This window comes from Meleagris gallopavo, chromosome 1 (assembly GCF_000146605.3).
Source record: "Meleagris gallopavo isolate NT-WF06-2002-E0010 breed Aviagen turkey brand Nicholas breeding stock chromosome 1, Turkey_5.1, whole genome shotgun sequence".
In the NCBI taxonomy this organism is placed as follows: domain Eukaryota; kingdom Metazoa; phylum Chordata; class Aves; order Galliformes; family Phasianidae; genus Meleagris; species Meleagris gallopavo.
Genome location: NC_015011.2, coordinates 133795035 through 133810740, shown reverse-complemented (window position 1 = coordinate 133810740; position 15706 = coordinate 133795035). Strand labels below are relative to the sequence as shown.

The window sequence follows — 15706 nt, the reverse complement described above, 5'->3', positions numbered from 1 at the left end:
AGGGGAAACGGCCAGAAACTGCAGCATAGGAAGTTCCGCACAGATGTGCGCAAGAACTTCTTTACGGTGAGGGTGATGGAACACTGGAACAGGGAGGCTGTAGAGTACCCTTCTCTGGAGATATTCAAGACCCACCTGGACACCTACTGTGTGATCTGATGTAGGGAACCTGCTTTGGCAGGGGGGTTGGACTTGATGATCTCTGGAGGTCCCTTCCAACGTGATTCTGTGATTGATTCTGTGATTCTGTGATTCTGTGATTCTGTGATTCTGTGATTCTGTGATTCTGTGATTCTGTGATTCTGTGATTCTGTGATTCTTAAGAGCAGTCAACATGTCATTGCTTCACAGGGTGTAACAAAACAAGCAGAGCTGAGAAGATCATGGAAGTTCATGAGAAACACATACACATCCGGTATGATGAAGACACTGGTGAGAATGACGTTGCACTGCTGCAACTCCAAGAGCACATTGAGTGCAGTAACCACCAGCTTCCTGTATGCATCCCCGAAAGAGACTTTGCAGAACACATTTTGATTCCAAAATTGGCTGGTACAGTCACTGGTTGGAAAATGGAAGGTGGTGAATTTCAAGGCAACGAGTTGCAGGTTTCGTATCTTCCTACCGAGGACTGTGAACAAATACTCAACGTAAGCCTCACAAACAGGCAGTTTTGTGGACACAGCCAGGAGGCCATAGACAAACAGCTGGCTGGAGGGAGCTTTATGGCTACTGTGTATAAGGGCACATGGTTCCTGACTGGTATCCTGGGACCTTGGCCACTAGAAGATGCTGACAGGAAAACATTTTTATTTACCAACACAGCTAGGTACATGATATGGTTTAAACAAAAAATGAAGTAAGATGCAAATGCAACCAATCCTCCAGGATCAAATCCCTACCAATCACTGCAAGGAAACACGCGGAAGCAGCCAGTAGAGCCATCTGATTATCACCATTTGCAGCAGTGGAAGTTGCAATGATGATACCTATTTTACTCCAGTCCATACAGAAAAGCCCATTTGTCTTTCCTTCCTCTGATGACACACAGTACCGTAAAAGCCATGATGCAGAAAACCTAGCTGCTTTACTAATAAACAGACTGAACTTCAAGTTTACTAAACTGGTTGCTCTAAAATTCAAAAAGTATTGATGCTTTTCTAGTCTTTTAAATGTTGCTAAAATAAGTCTTTTCAATACTTGTTATCCTCAAGTCTGGTTCTAGAAACCCACGCTCTTATTTCAGCATTTGTACAACTTATAAAGACAAGGGACACTCCAAGCATTTAAATGTGCATGTTGATAAAGGATGATTCTCTCATCACACTGAAATTTTTTCTTGGTAGCTGTGTTTTGCTATAGGAATTATGTCTATTTCACATTTACTTCAGTTAGTAAGTAAAATAAAATCAGACTGTCAAAGAGGGGAGGAAAATGTTTTATGTTCTTTTTAAAAACAAACAACAAAACAAAACCCCAGAACTATCCCCTCATAACCAACAGGTACACTGTACCCCTCTCCCTCCTACTTCCAAAAAAGAACAGAACAAACACACAACAGAAGGAACACTTAAAATATTGGACCCAGTGGCAATCTCTTCCCTGGAAGCAAATAAAACAGAGTATGAGTAAGTTACTTAGATGCACTCTTTTGTTCATTGCAATAAATTTTAAACAAAACATTAAAGGAATTAAAGAAAAAAGAAAAAAACTAACAAACCTATCCCTGAGTACCTACAGGCAAACATCCCACATGTACTTTAACTTCTTATGTATCAATGACATAGAAAAGCTTTTGGTGTCAAGAGCAACTTCTCTTCTTAGAGAAGGCTTGAAGAGCATACTCAAGGCCAGCAAAATCATTGAAGAAATTTAGAAAATGGGTATCACAAAAGAAAATATTACTTCCACTCTGAATAATGGATTACCACATGTAATCCATTTATTTTCCAAAGGATAAATATAGAAATAGTAACATGAAGTACTTTGTAAAAGCCTTTAAGTACTTTGGAAGATCTTTGGAATGCTTTGCTTTTATTTCCTCAGGAGATACTTTTAATGATCTAGAAAATCTTCAGAAACCACTACTGAAAAGTAGTTGACACATTTTGTTCCACCGATAGCCTTGGTCATTCTGGGAAAGGAGCCACAAACAGTTCCTGGTATTCCAGCGCTGGATATGAACCAGGTATTTGTAATGTTCTCTGGCTGATGAGGAGCAGCTCCACTGGGCAAGTTGCATATCTGTTCTTGCATGGGTAAGACACAATACTCAACACACCGTTGACAGAGGAGGAAATGGGTTCTGCTTACTGACCACAAGTTTTTGATGCTGATGAGATATATAACCTTTAATATGACCCTGCCAGGAGAAGAAAATACAGTGTTAGCACTGGAAGCTGGTGATACCTCAGCTGTCACTAGACTAAATCAAAGCTATGTGTACACATCGCTCTAAGTATTTGTAAGGACCCAATTTATGTAAGTGGGTCACATCAAACAGCAAGCAGAAATTTGGTACCATATCCATGCTTGTGTACTACTAATGCTGCTCTTGGATTGCTGCTAGGAACCCCTACACTTTTGCTTACATTTCCTTGAAGAGATAAGAGCTCCGGAGAAGTTTCTAAATTTACTCTTCTTCATTTTAAAATTGGGATTTTAATTAATCACTATTTTAACTTAAAAAAATAAATTCTTCCTTTTGAGACATGAGCACTGAAAGAAGTCTTCCAGTCACCTTACCCCACCCTCCACTACTCTAAGCAGGTACCAAATAATCTGTTTCAGAATCAAAGAATCATAGAATGGCTTTGGTTGGAAAGGTCCTCAAAGATCACCTAGTTCCAGCCCCCTGCTGTGGGCAGCGTTTCCAACCACTAAACCAGGCACTAGATCAGGCTGCCCAGGACCCCATCCAACCCAGCCTTGAACACCTCTAGGGATGGGGCTGCCACAGCTTCTCTGGGCAGCTTGTTCCAGCACCCCTCCATCCTCTCAGTGAAAAATTTCCCTAAGACATAAAATTTAAATCTCTCCTCTTCTAATTTAAAACCACTCTCCCTTGTTCTATCACTATCCGACTGTGCACAATGTTGATTTCCCTCCACTTATTAGCTCCCTTTAAATATTGGAAGGCAGCTATCAGATCTCCCCTGAGCCTTTTCCTCTCCAGGAGAAGTAGTTCATTTTCTTGCTGACGCTGCAATGCTGCTCCAAAACTTCTGATTTATTAGGAAACTACTGACTTCAAGCTTGTACCTGTTCATAAGTAGTGAAGACCCATTTAGAGTAAAAGACAAAACAAGAAACAAGGAAATGTAGTTCTTGTGATGTTGGAATGTCAACAGTTTCCTACTTCAAGTGCAGAAAAACAAATCCCTTCCTGGTAACTTTTGCATTTTGAAACAAATATTTATACATTATTTAGAAAAGTCACTACTGGATTTGTAATGCATATTCAACTGCAATTTTAACTGATTCCTGCAAAAGTAGGAAGTAGAGAAATTTCCCAGGGCAAATGAAAATATTTGCACTTCAGGCACAAACGAATCAACTTTCACACACAAGAAAAGATGGAATTACTGATATATTTCTGTAACAAACTTATAATCTCTGCCTAATGCTTTTTACTGAGTCTGGAAGGACTCAAAAACAAGCAGGAAGCACATACCATGTATATGAGGTTAGCTAAAATGCACTGGACTTCATCAATGTCAACATCATCTACTTGCATGAATTTCAGAGCGAAAAGAAAGGCATCTAGGGATAGCTGATGTGTTTTGAGTAGTAAATATCTGCAAGAAACAACAGAAAATCTGTTATTGAGAAACAATCGCTTAGAACTCTGGCTCATAGTAAAACAGACATTCTACTACAGATTCACTTTAACAGGAATTCTGCACTCCTTGGGAGAGTTGAAGAGTGTTACATCTCTATCTCAGTCCTAGGTGAAACCACTTTGTCTGCTTTTAGAAAAATGTAACTTTCGTTATGCTTACACTTTCTTAAAGAGATTTCTGTATGTGATGATTTTCAGCTTCTCGAGGATAAGAAAGATTCCACATCGAATGAAGAAGGTCTCATGCTTGGTCAGAGCTTCATTCAGTAGGAGAAGATTGCCTTCACTAGGAGGATGGAAGAAATGAACACATGAGAAGGTCTCATCGAGAAAAGGAAGTGTATGACTTGGTAGGAATATACTTCCCCTGCCTTCCTCAATCATCCCAAATAAATACGTTATAGTGAACTACTACACAATGTAATAAAATAATTGCATACCTCACAGCCTTTGTTACTTCAGCAAACTGCATAAGGTCGTACTTTTTTAAGAGCTGAACAGTTGGCATATGGCCCTGAAAAATAAAAGGTTTCCAAGTTTTCCAGGATAATGTCAAGCTCATTTAAAATGTAATCTATAAAAGCATTTTTCAGAGAAACAGACAAATGTATGACTGCCTTCTTTTTTGTTTTGCTACAGAACAAATGTTAAATGACAGTATTTGTAAGACATCCTTTTGCACTGTCAAACTTCCTGCAACTTAACTCACAATAATTATTTATCATGGTTTAGGCAGTCTCTTGATATTTCTGAGTGTTAGGAAACACCAAGATCATGTGACATGAGGCTTAGGCAAGTCCAAATTTTGTGTTGCAGTTTTATGATCTATTTGTGAGCAAAAGAACTGTGGGAATCCCAGGCATTACTAACAACACAAGCAATGCTTCAACACTGTCATGTGTTAGCTCAGTCTACCAGATTATTTCTTCACTGTGACTCCATATGGCCATTAAAATGTCAAGAGAAAGAGAAGATTAACGAAACAAATTGAATTCTCATTGTTTGATCAGGTAAGACTGAATTAGGCACACTACCAAACAGAAACTTTGTTTCGTTTTTTCCCTTTGCAGAGCAGAGATCAGATTGCATACCAACTTGGTCAGAATTTAAATTTAGTTACCATTACATGGTGCCGTTGCTAATTCCTTTCCTGGCTGGAGGATTAGTCAAGAGCAGAACTCAGCTGCATGTTTACTAAGAGCTGCTAGGAATGAAATGAAAAAAAACCACCAAAACCCCCCAAAAACAAATACCCAAGCTGTTTTTGTAGTTCTAAGGTTATGTTTGCATTGTGATTTAAAAAAGCAACTGCAAAAACAATGACCTTTATATAGATTCTTTAGTGCCTCTTGAACTGTTCAGAACAGCTACCATAATCTTATGCACTAAAGGGTCCACAAGTTCAAGGCTTAAGGTTTGTTAGTTTCCTTTAATCAACTCTACCACTGTCTGATCTGAAAATAACCACTAAAAAAGACAATGAACAAAAATGAAAAACAGAAGCCAATTATCATACCCACCATGCTCCCCCCTTACATGTGATTTCTGTCTGTTTTGCTTTTTGATACCGCAAGGGACTGAAAAGTGAGCACAAGGGATAAGTGAGAAGGGTCATGATTCATTTTGCTGGGGTAAATGTGGAAGATGGGAACTCTCAGAACTGGATGATAAAAATATTCTCCGTGAGAAATTTGGTAAAAGGGAGTGGGAAACGCTCTAAAATCTACTCCTTGGCCCCTCAGTTACACTGAATTAATTGTTTATACAACCCCACTAACTCAAGGAAGACAAATGCCAGCACAGAACACAGGAAGGACAGGAACGAGAAGCAGATATAATTCCTTCAGCAACAAGATGAAGAGAACAAATGGAAAACCAGACATGCTTTAAACTGATAAACAACGCATAAGGTGTGATTATGAAAACAAAGACCACTTTCCCGTGGTAAACCCACCACAACAGTCTCCAATCATTTATTTGCACACGCTCCTTCCCTTTGCCAGGTGAAAGAAGCACAGATTTGTACCAGTGAATCCAGACATATCCTGGATGCCAGTGCACAGTTGTCACCATGAAGGCACTCTGGTACATGCCAAGTTAACCTGGAGCTCTCTAGAGAAGCACTTATTTTTCTTATAGCAGTAACTTCAAGTTCCACCTTTCAGAGGGGCGGAATAAGGCAGGGGGGACAAAAAGCAGCTTTACTTCCTCCTTTCCTACTTTGCTGTAAACTACATTTCAACATTTTCTGTCCTTATTTGTACAACATCTGCATGTTCTGGTGCTTACGGAGGTCAGGCACAAATAACCTCTGCATGCCAATAAGGGAAAAGAAAGAAAATTAAGAACCATGCTGAGTTTCAGTTTGCTTATTTGCCTCCTGAAAAACAATTTGCAGGAATAACATCTACTCACCAACAACATTTTTACTGGCAGCAGGTAGATCAAAATCATTCTTTTGTTTTTCTGGCTTGAACGGTGACAGTGCTCAAAAGCAAATGACAGATACTCTTCAGCTGCAGACACAAATAAAAACAATCATAGTAAATAGTCAAGAACTAAGATTGACTGATTAAATCCACAACCCAATTCTGTGCTCGATGTCCATTTCTAGTTTGAACCTATGATATTTGAAATGATATCAAAAAGAACCACACCAATCAAAATACATTAAGAAACACGTTGTAAGAGTTATTGGTGAATCACACAAAAGACAAAGTATTACAAGAAAAATATGTTCTCCTTCAGAAAAGAAAAGCTGTCAATATCTAGATGTCAGATGTAAGAGTTACAAACGGTACTGAAATGCTCAGCTCAGTTAACAATTTTCTTTTTTCTTCTTTTTTTATTTACTACAGGAGAGTAAAATTTCACAAAGCACTGATGAAGCAGAACAGGTATTTTCTAAATGCACAAATTAGGTTCTTCTGGGGATGTAAGCTGCACGTGGTGCATACATCTGCTGAGCTGCAGAAATATGTCAGTGGTATCACACAGCATTACAGTATGGAAACTTTTCTGTCACTCTTCTCTTAGAAAAAAAAAATGACAGGCGTGACGGTCAGAAGATGCTTCTCAGGAGCCACAAAACTGGCTAACAGTACTTTTTCCCTTTGAAGTAATGGGCTATTTGGACAGAGGCTTTAATTTGTAATTAAAGGTTTGTGTCTCAGCTCTAAAAGCATTTGTGAATGACAAATCTCAGAAATATGGTCTCCAAAAATCAATGCACTGAGAACCTAATTCCACAGCACAGTTTGCTGAAGATATCCTACACAGCATGGAGTAACTTCAAGAAGACAAGACAGCTGCAAAGCCTCCTTGGTGAAACCTTTTACAAACCTGTTCTGTTGGATGCTAGTACAGGGAATAACTGTTCTAATAAGCATGTACACAATGCATTAGAGTACAGGGAACTTCACAGAAACAAGTATTTTAAAGCTGGCACATACTAGAAATAGAAGTGTCATGTAACCTCATCTCCAATCTGACTCAGCCTGTGGATCTTTCAGCATGACTATCCTTTGCTCATCACGAATACAACTGAATCTTCTGCACACATTTGGAGCCACACACACACAAGCCAGAGTTCACACCAAGCAGCAAGAGTTTAAATGTGTCCTACTGGCACACAGTACCTTGCTTAAAGTCGCTGTCAAACATGGCTTTGCGTCCAACGTAGTATCGGTACGTAACCCGCTGTGCCATGCTATATTCATCCTTCAGGTTTGAACTGTCAATTGCTCTAATTAAGGGTTTACATAGATGGAGCTTATTGATCTGTTGAATAAAATTAACCACATTGAGTACAGATATGCAACATCATGTTAAAAAGGGTGAGTTTGACTTAAAGAGTATGAAATACAAAGCAGCTTACCAGACTTAAGCCCTACCTTAAAATAAATTTTGAACAGCTGATTCACGAGAAACAGCATGCCCCACTTTTTGGAATCTTCAATGCCTGCTCGACTGTCATAAGAATAGAAAAAAAAACAAACTGCTAGTACTGAACACTGTAGTAAAATAATTACTTTTTTTTTTTTTTCTTTTTCGTAGTAAATTCCATCCCTAGATAAATATTTCATGGATGTTTTTTAGGATAGAAATGTGTCTGAAAATAAAAGCCAACTCCTTGCCTTAAACCATGCCAGAACTGTCTAAATGGAATGTCTGATATCTTAAATTTTAAATAGCTCTGCTGCTTTTCTTCTCATCACAGTGAGAGATATCATGCGGAATATTATTCACCTGCAGCAGGGTCCTCACTACAGTCTGCATACACCAGCATGGCAGTTGCTGGTAATATTCAAGGTGAAAGAAAGATTGAGGGGAAATAAAAGCATTTTATCCACCTGGGAAGCCTTAAAATCACCAAGTCAGTAAACCAAGGAGCCACCCATTCCCAGTCTAACCACACTGAAGTAAACTTCATAGCTGAAGAGTGTACAAAAGGGTTAATAATATTCCCTGACAGGGTCAGTCCCTCCCAGCATCATCTTTTAGGAAGGTTAAACCTGAAAGGTGGCCTCTCTTGTTGTTTTTTTGGCTTTGGGGTTGGCAGTTGATAGTCAAGACAGACTATACATGAGAGGAAATAAGCCTCAGAAGTGTTTGTTCTTATCCAGACACAGTCTTAGTAAGTAGAGAAAACTTTTATATAAGCTCTTAAGAACATAATCATGCAAGTTGTACAGAGCATCTTTCACTTACGTGTCACTGGCACAGACTCGAAAACAGCTCATCAGCAGTTCTGCTGCTTTCTCTAGCATGTCGCCAACTTTGCTTTTCCCCTTCTTCACCAGCTGTTGATCTGCCTATCATTACATAGCAAGAAACAGCACAAAATTCTACGTTCTAATTCACTGGGTTTGTAAACGATTTAGTTCCCTAATACCACATTTTAACAATACATCTGACACGCCTACTATTGCCTAAATCATGAGAGTAGTCACACTGACAGGACTGAAAACAAAACAGAACAAAACACTTGGAGAAGTTCCTGAACACCCTGTACCAAACTTAATGCACAGCAGGGCCAGTCAGAACATTGAAAATAGCACTGGCCTTCAGCAACACTAAGATTAATGCAGCTCTCAGAAGCCTAAATTCAGGATCACCTTATAGCTGAGTTAGAGGACTAACACTCCCAGTCAAGTTTCCAAAGACCTGAGCTAAAATAATGTCTTTGAACAAACAAAAGTTAATTCCTCAGTTACACAAACTGAGTTTTAGAATATATAATTAAGTTTCTCTCCACAGCTTCAAGGACTAGATTTTAGTTCTAAAACATACCCAACATTTTCTGGTAGAAGTACACACTGCTACAGCCCCAGATTTTCAAAAGAAATGCACATGTACACTACAAAGCGAGTGAAAATTACTTTATATAAAGTGGGAAAGAACCATGTACTAGTTAATGCAGAAATAAAACAACAAAGAAGAGGGGAAAAAAAACCCAGTGAGTAGGTATTTGCTATGTTCCTCCTAAAAAGTTCTACTCCAATGCGTGCTTTCTCATTAGCTGCAAGGTAAGGACAAGAAATAAGAATGTAACTGCTGCTGTAAAAGTCTTCTCTGTACCCACATCTTTTGAACACATGGGCATCAGAAGATAGCACTCTAACACTTCCAGTATAACTGACTCCATCTTTCTTGTGCATCTCAAACCCACAAACTTGCCTTGTTCAGATTGAGAATTGAGACTTGCTGTAGACCAGGCAAACAAACACACACAAAGCCTTCTCTGTGCAAGCATGAAAAGCATGCTGTTTTGTGGCTTCCTAGGTGCAAGAAGCATCAAGTGGACAGCCACTCAAAATACTGCATATTGACAAACTCTCCTGTAGCTTAAACTCCTAATTTCATTACTTCAGGTCAAGTGACCAGAAGCAAAGTCATGTGCCCATCTCTGCTGCTCAATCTTAGGTCAAGAATTTCTCCATAGATGCAAGCTACTCCAATTCACTAACCTGAAGAAAAATAATATAAACTTGTTGTTTTTTTGGCTTTGGGGTTGTTTTTCTTTTGCAGAAGCTGCAGACTCAGCAAGGCCTCCAATGAGCATCAAAAGCAATATACACAATGGAAGAGGGAAACAAGGCAGAAACTTCACTTGTTAAGATGTGGTGTGTAGTTAGACAAGCTTAGTTGTCTTGTGCATCCTTATCCCTTCAAAGACTCAGGTTGCAAGAATAACACACAGAAATCATGAGCTGTGCCATCACACTCTTCTACGACAGTACTTAATTGCTTTATAGGCTTTAAACTGTGAGTTGCATGCAGGTGCCCAGAAATTCTGTTGTTCAAGTGGTAGAGTGAGCAAACTAATTCTTCAATAGGACAGGACAAATTTAGTGCACTAGCAAAATCCTAAACAACAAATTGAACAGTGATGAGCAAAATTAGGCTTTGTAATCAAGTCTCAAACATTTCCAACATAGAAACTCCCAACAGGTTGAAGTACTAAGGTTGTCTTACTTACGTTATTAGCAAAAATTCGAAGATCAAGGGCTACAGCATACATAATAGGTAAAGCCCTGGAAAAGTTAGACAAAGTGTAAGTGCTATGTACAAATCATACAATAAGACACTTTTTTCTTCCTAGCTGGTCATAAAACTGTAAAAATATATAGGAGCTTTTATTTAAAAGATGAATCCTTTTAAAAGGTGAAGCCTTCAAGAACTCAGCATCTCTGAAGTCCTACACCAAAGCAATTAATTCAGACAACTTTTTTACTGCAGCTTTGAAGGCTTTAAAAAAATAAAACTACAGAAAAGCTATCTCACCTTCAACAAATCCTTAACATAGTTGTTTTCAGACATTGTATGTAATTAAACATAGATGTACATACAGTTTTCACAGTTTTGGATCTAAAAACTCAAATGGGCAGCAAAAACTATTAGGTGGCATTTAAATATTGCTGGAGATAAAAATTTATAGCAGACAAACTGAAATTATGGCTACAATATTATATTGATGAAAGATGGAAGTCTAGTTTTTAAGCTAGATTACGATATACTCACCAATTTTCTTCTTTATGTGCCTGAAATGCTCGCAGGAAAGATGTACCGCGTTTAGGAGAATTTAAAATGCTATGAAACATAGCAGAGACTTCAAAAAACAGAGGTGTTATGTGGTACAATGTGTTACATGAAAGAGCAGAAACCAACAAAGCAGCAAGTAAACAAGGAGAGAGGATACAAAGACCCAGCAGGGAAGAACATAAGCACAGCCACACACTTTTGGTACTGTGGTAGACAATGAGAAACACTGTTTCTCTTAGAGAAACTTAGAGATAAACCTTCGGCTTTCTTCAGAGTTATCTTTCCCTTCATCCAAGTAGAAACTGGAATGTATATTAATGATTTAGGCACTCCTGTTTTCCGTGAGAAATTATTTTTTGTTTTTGAGGCAGGAGACTGGTTCCTTCTTAGTCATACAGAAAGCCAAAAAGAGCATACCTGGATTTCCTTAAGAATCTAAATAGCTGAAGTGTAATTGGAACTAGACCACAGCACATTAGATTTGAAAAGGGATGAAGACAACAAGAAAACCTAGTCAATCTAAAAGCAATACACAACATAGATGGAAAAGGATATTGAACAATAACGGTTTGGCATTTGTACGCTTCTATAAAGTCATGGTTTCCAACGGCGTAAGTACATCTGTCAAAGAAAAGGTGCATTAGTGCAGCCAAAAATATCACACATGTAAGACAAATATTTCTTCTTTTGCCTTTTAACAGGTACAGACTTCATAGTTAAAGGAGGTGCAGTAAATAGAAAATAGGAAGCATTGAAACCAAAGCTCTGTTGATTGCCATATACAGATGTCTTACAGGTACACAAAAAAAACTTTATGTGGAGAAAAAAGAGAAGCCTTTATTTCCTATAGTCCTAGTGCTATTTATAAGAGTAAGCAAGCAATTTTTCAGATATAAGCATTTTAAAACAACTAAGTAAACTTAGGGATATGCTTCCCCGTCCCTGCTGGAGATCTTCTAACTGACTTGCCTATTTCTAAGTCCATTTTTACCTTAAGTGGGCTGCAAACATTTCATCATATGGTGGTTCCAAAACTTGTTGACATTTTTCCTCTGGAGATGGAAGCTAAGGATAGAATAAATCAATTGAAGAAACATCCACTACACCAGAAATGTCAGACAGGTATTTTATCATGGCAGTCTTATGCATACATGCCTTTGCTATCTGTCAGAATCTTAATTATATTAATAATCAAACCAAGTGTAAGAAAATGTTAGCGTGCATTCTGTGTACACAGTCAGATCATAGCTAGCCTTACATAAAAGCACCTGCAATGCATACAGCACAAGCACCAGACCATTACTAGCCAAAATTAAATGTGGAGGTTGGTGGCCCTGCATGTGGCAGGGGGATTGGAGATTCATGATCCTTGAGGTCCCTTCCAACCCGGGCCATTCTGTGATTCTGTAAAAGTTTTGCTCTCTGTGTTCACTCCCACTGTGCCACATTACTAATATAAACCTGGCCATAGGGGACCTTCAGGACTATCTGGAACCCATAAAGCCACCCAAGAAAAAACTGCAAATATATAATATTCTTATAAAAAGAAAGGGGAATCAAATCCAGAAGAGGACCCTGTATACTCCTGAAGCTTATCCTCAGAAGACAGGAATGCACGTGCAGAGCTAGGAAAAGTGAATGCTGAACAAAACATCAAAAACTTTTTTCTTCCAGAGTAAAAAGTTCTTACCTGAAGCCTTGGGTTTGCAACATGTGGATGTTTAAATGATACCAATTCTGCACAGAACTGTCCATCTCTGCTGTCAATAGCTTCTTGCACCTACCCCACAAAACAGGCGCATTATACAATTAAATCCAGGTACAGTCATAGAACATATTTACAGCATTCATCCACGTCAGAATCTTTTCAAACATGAGTTTGAAAGGTTTAAAACTAAATGAATCAGCATTGTATTTTCAATACATCTGTTTTTCAAAAATGGAGAGGATGGAAAGAATGCTACTGTGGTATTTCATTGTTTGTAGGATACAAGCAAACCAGAGAACTTCAAAATAGTTTATACGGATTTATTTCCATAAAACAGTAGGCTGTGAAACAGATTCCTGGAAGCATTTTAAAATCCCAGTTATCCAGTTGGATGTAACGGGCAGCAAATATAACACATGAAGGTACAAGCAGTCTCTGAGTACGACTGCTCATGATGCTACAGCTGGAATTAGAAAGTTATGAATCATGATTCGTAAATGTGTTCCATTTGAACTTAATATTTAACATGAAAAACTAATTGCAAAACACAAAATTAACTTCACTTTGCTTGAAAAAATTCTCTGGAAGTGCTTAAGCAGGTTTGGGTTTTGGTTTAGTGTTTCCTGGTTTAACTGACTTCACTGCTGATTACTGAAGTGAGCAGGGTGATAATGATAAAAATGGGATTGTTCAGAAAGAAGCAGCAAGAACATCACACTAAAAGCTCAGTGCTGAAGGTTCAGCGTAGCTGATATCCATGTGATCCTGCTCCTGTCTCTCCATCCTATCTGCCATAAACCACGGGCATCCAAATCTTTTGTCTTGCCTGGGCCACATATATATAGGTCACAAAAGCCTCCTAATTATTTCCAAGGAAATGACAACAGATACACTGAGATCATATAGCAGTGTTTGATAGAGCAAATTCTCAGCTACAAAACACTATTTTTCAGCACAGTCACCACAATTAGCCACACATTTTTGCCAGTGATGAACAAGACCCCCTCATGCTGCTCTTGTAAAAATCTGCACCAGTGGAAGTGACCCACTGCTGCTGTTGCCACTACTGAAATGCACCGCCCACTGCCTCACTGTGCTCACATCCACTGTTTCATCTGCATAAACATTCAGTAAGTGTCGAAGAATCCCAATGGGTGCCATTTTTTTCCACACAGAGGAATTCAGTGACACATCTTTGCTTCATACACACTTCCATATCAGACACCAGAGTGTCAGAATGCCCCTCTGCTGCCATCTGTCACACGGCAACAACACGTAACAGAATATCAGTGGGAAGGTTCAGCCTCTACTGCCATACCACCAACATCTGCCTCTGATGTTGTGGGTCAACATCATAACACAGGAAACATTACTTTTGGAGCATTAATTATATAATACAGTTAATGTGTATAAAGTAACAAAACATTTTAATTTTTAATACCTTTTATTCAAACATATAAAAGGAGAGCAGCAAAACCATAAAACTAGTGGGGCACGTGACCTTGTTTTTGTGAAGCATCAGTCAAGTTTGATGGCAGTGAATGGTATTCTCAACAACTTCGCAAGGTGTTTGTCAGAGATTGTTGATGAAATTTTAATTTTTCCTCTCCTTCATCCTTGAAAACATTTGTTCACAAACATATGCACTGACAAAGAGCAACAACATGAATAGGTGTGACTGTGAAGTGAGGGATATGTTCCTCTGCTAAGAGAGGACTTATAAAAGTCCAGTAGAGTCATGATCAGATTTCTGAGTTGAATATATGATTGCACCTCTATATATTCCACTTGAAAATCTGCAGATAAAGCATTTACCTTGACTGAAAATAGAGTCACAAACATACCAAAATATTAATTTTTTTCAATGTCGAAACCCATTCTCAAATTTATTTTTCTCAAACCTTTATCACAACAAAAATCATAGTTGTATGTTTTTTTGCTGTTCACAGTACTGAGTTTAGCCAGCATCTCAAAATCCAAAAGCTTATTTGCCATAACTTGAGTTAGCACTGCATGCACCCTCTCTGTGTCCTGGTTTGAGACCAGATGGGGTTAACAGTGCACAGGGCCAGGCTGCTCATTGGGCCAGCGCTGCTGCTAGAATCCAACTTACCGTTCACTATACATTCTACCAGCAAGCATCACACTTGACAGAAATTCCTTGAACACAGCCTTTCACACAGCACATATCTTTCCTATAGACTTTACTTACCACATTTCACGTTCAAAATTGATTGTTTTGTTTTGTTTTTTTTATCTCCAGCAATGAAAAATAAATCCGCGTATTTGAACTGCTCATAGATACATAAATAAAATCTTACTTACTTGTTGCAAATACTGATTTATGGTGATGTGTGCCATTGGGATAGAAGGGGCAAGAGTCCTAAATAAATCGCCTTCTGCAAAAGAACCGGAATCTTAGAGAAAGGAAGGCGCCCTAGAGACACCTCCTCCTCCTCGCGCTTAGGTAGGACGGGACGGGGATATCCCCGTTCTCGCCGCGCTTCTACTCGAACCTCTCCCACAACTCCCAGCCCCAACACAGACCAACCTCCCAGCCATGGCGCGGCGCAGAGCGGCACTTCCGGCAGCCACCAAGATACTTCCGGCAGTACTTCCCGAGGTACTTCCGGCGCTAGCACAGGCCGGAGCATCACACGTGACACAGCAGCGACGACACCGCCTCTCGTCTTCCCCGCCCCCAGTGCCTCTTGGGAGGCGTGGCCTTTCGCGGCAGCCAATGGCAAATAGCGGTAGGCGGGGCCAGGCCTCGCGTTAGGCATAAACCACGTGCATCAGGGCGTGTACACCTCAGTGGGCGGGGCGGCGGGACGCGATGGGGGGTGGATGGGGGTGGGTGGGGGTAGCTTTCGTTGCGCGGCTCGGTGTCACCTGTGCGCCTCGGGGCTGACTTGTGTTCCCGGAGCCGCGGTGCTCGCGTTGTGAGGAGATGACAGCTGCGCTCCTTGGCAATCTGTTGTCCAAAAAGCTGAATAAATAAGTTCGCCACGCGTTGTTTGTAAGAGGCTCGCACCGAGGCTATGCCGGAGCTTCTCCGCTCCGCAGGTGTAGGCCTCGGGAGCCATCTTGTGAGCAGAGCCGCCCGCCGGAGG

General features: G+C 39.6%; 2 protein-coding genes across 2 annotated transcripts in view; one reads left to right on the top strand and one right to left on the bottom strand.

Annotated features, from left to right (window-relative positions):
- Positions 1–898, top strand: part of PROZ (protein Z, vitamin K dependent plasma glycoprotein) — a 10729-nt gene extending 9831 nt beyond the window's left edge. Inside the window, exon 8 of the mRNA XM_010728469.3 lies at positions 352–898. Within this exon, the coding sequence (XP_010726771.1) occupies positions 352–863 (512 nt within the window). The 3' untranslated portion in view covers positions 864–898. The remainder of the gene's footprint in view (positions 1–351) is intronic.
- A 524-nt stretch (positions 899–1422) lies between these two features.
- Positions 1423–15352, bottom strand: PCID2 (PCI domain containing 2). The gene is made up of 15 exons (XM_003203205.4): positions 15145–15352; positions 14919–14992; positions 12576–12665; positions 11877–11950; positions 11441–11506; positions 10865–10906; positions 10323–10377; positions 8552–8655; positions 7735–7810; positions 7480–7621; positions 6257–6357; positions 4282–4355; positions 4002–4127; positions 3674–3797; positions 1423–2362 (listed from the first exon to the last, which is right to left on the bottom strand). The coding sequence occupies exons 1-15, from the start codon at positions 15245–15247 to the stop codon at positions 2273–2275; spliced, it is 1341 nt and encodes a 446-aa protein (XP_003203253.2). The 5' UTR covers positions 15248–15352; the 3' UTR covers positions 1423–2272.
- Positions 15353–15706: the final 354 nt, after the last annotated feature.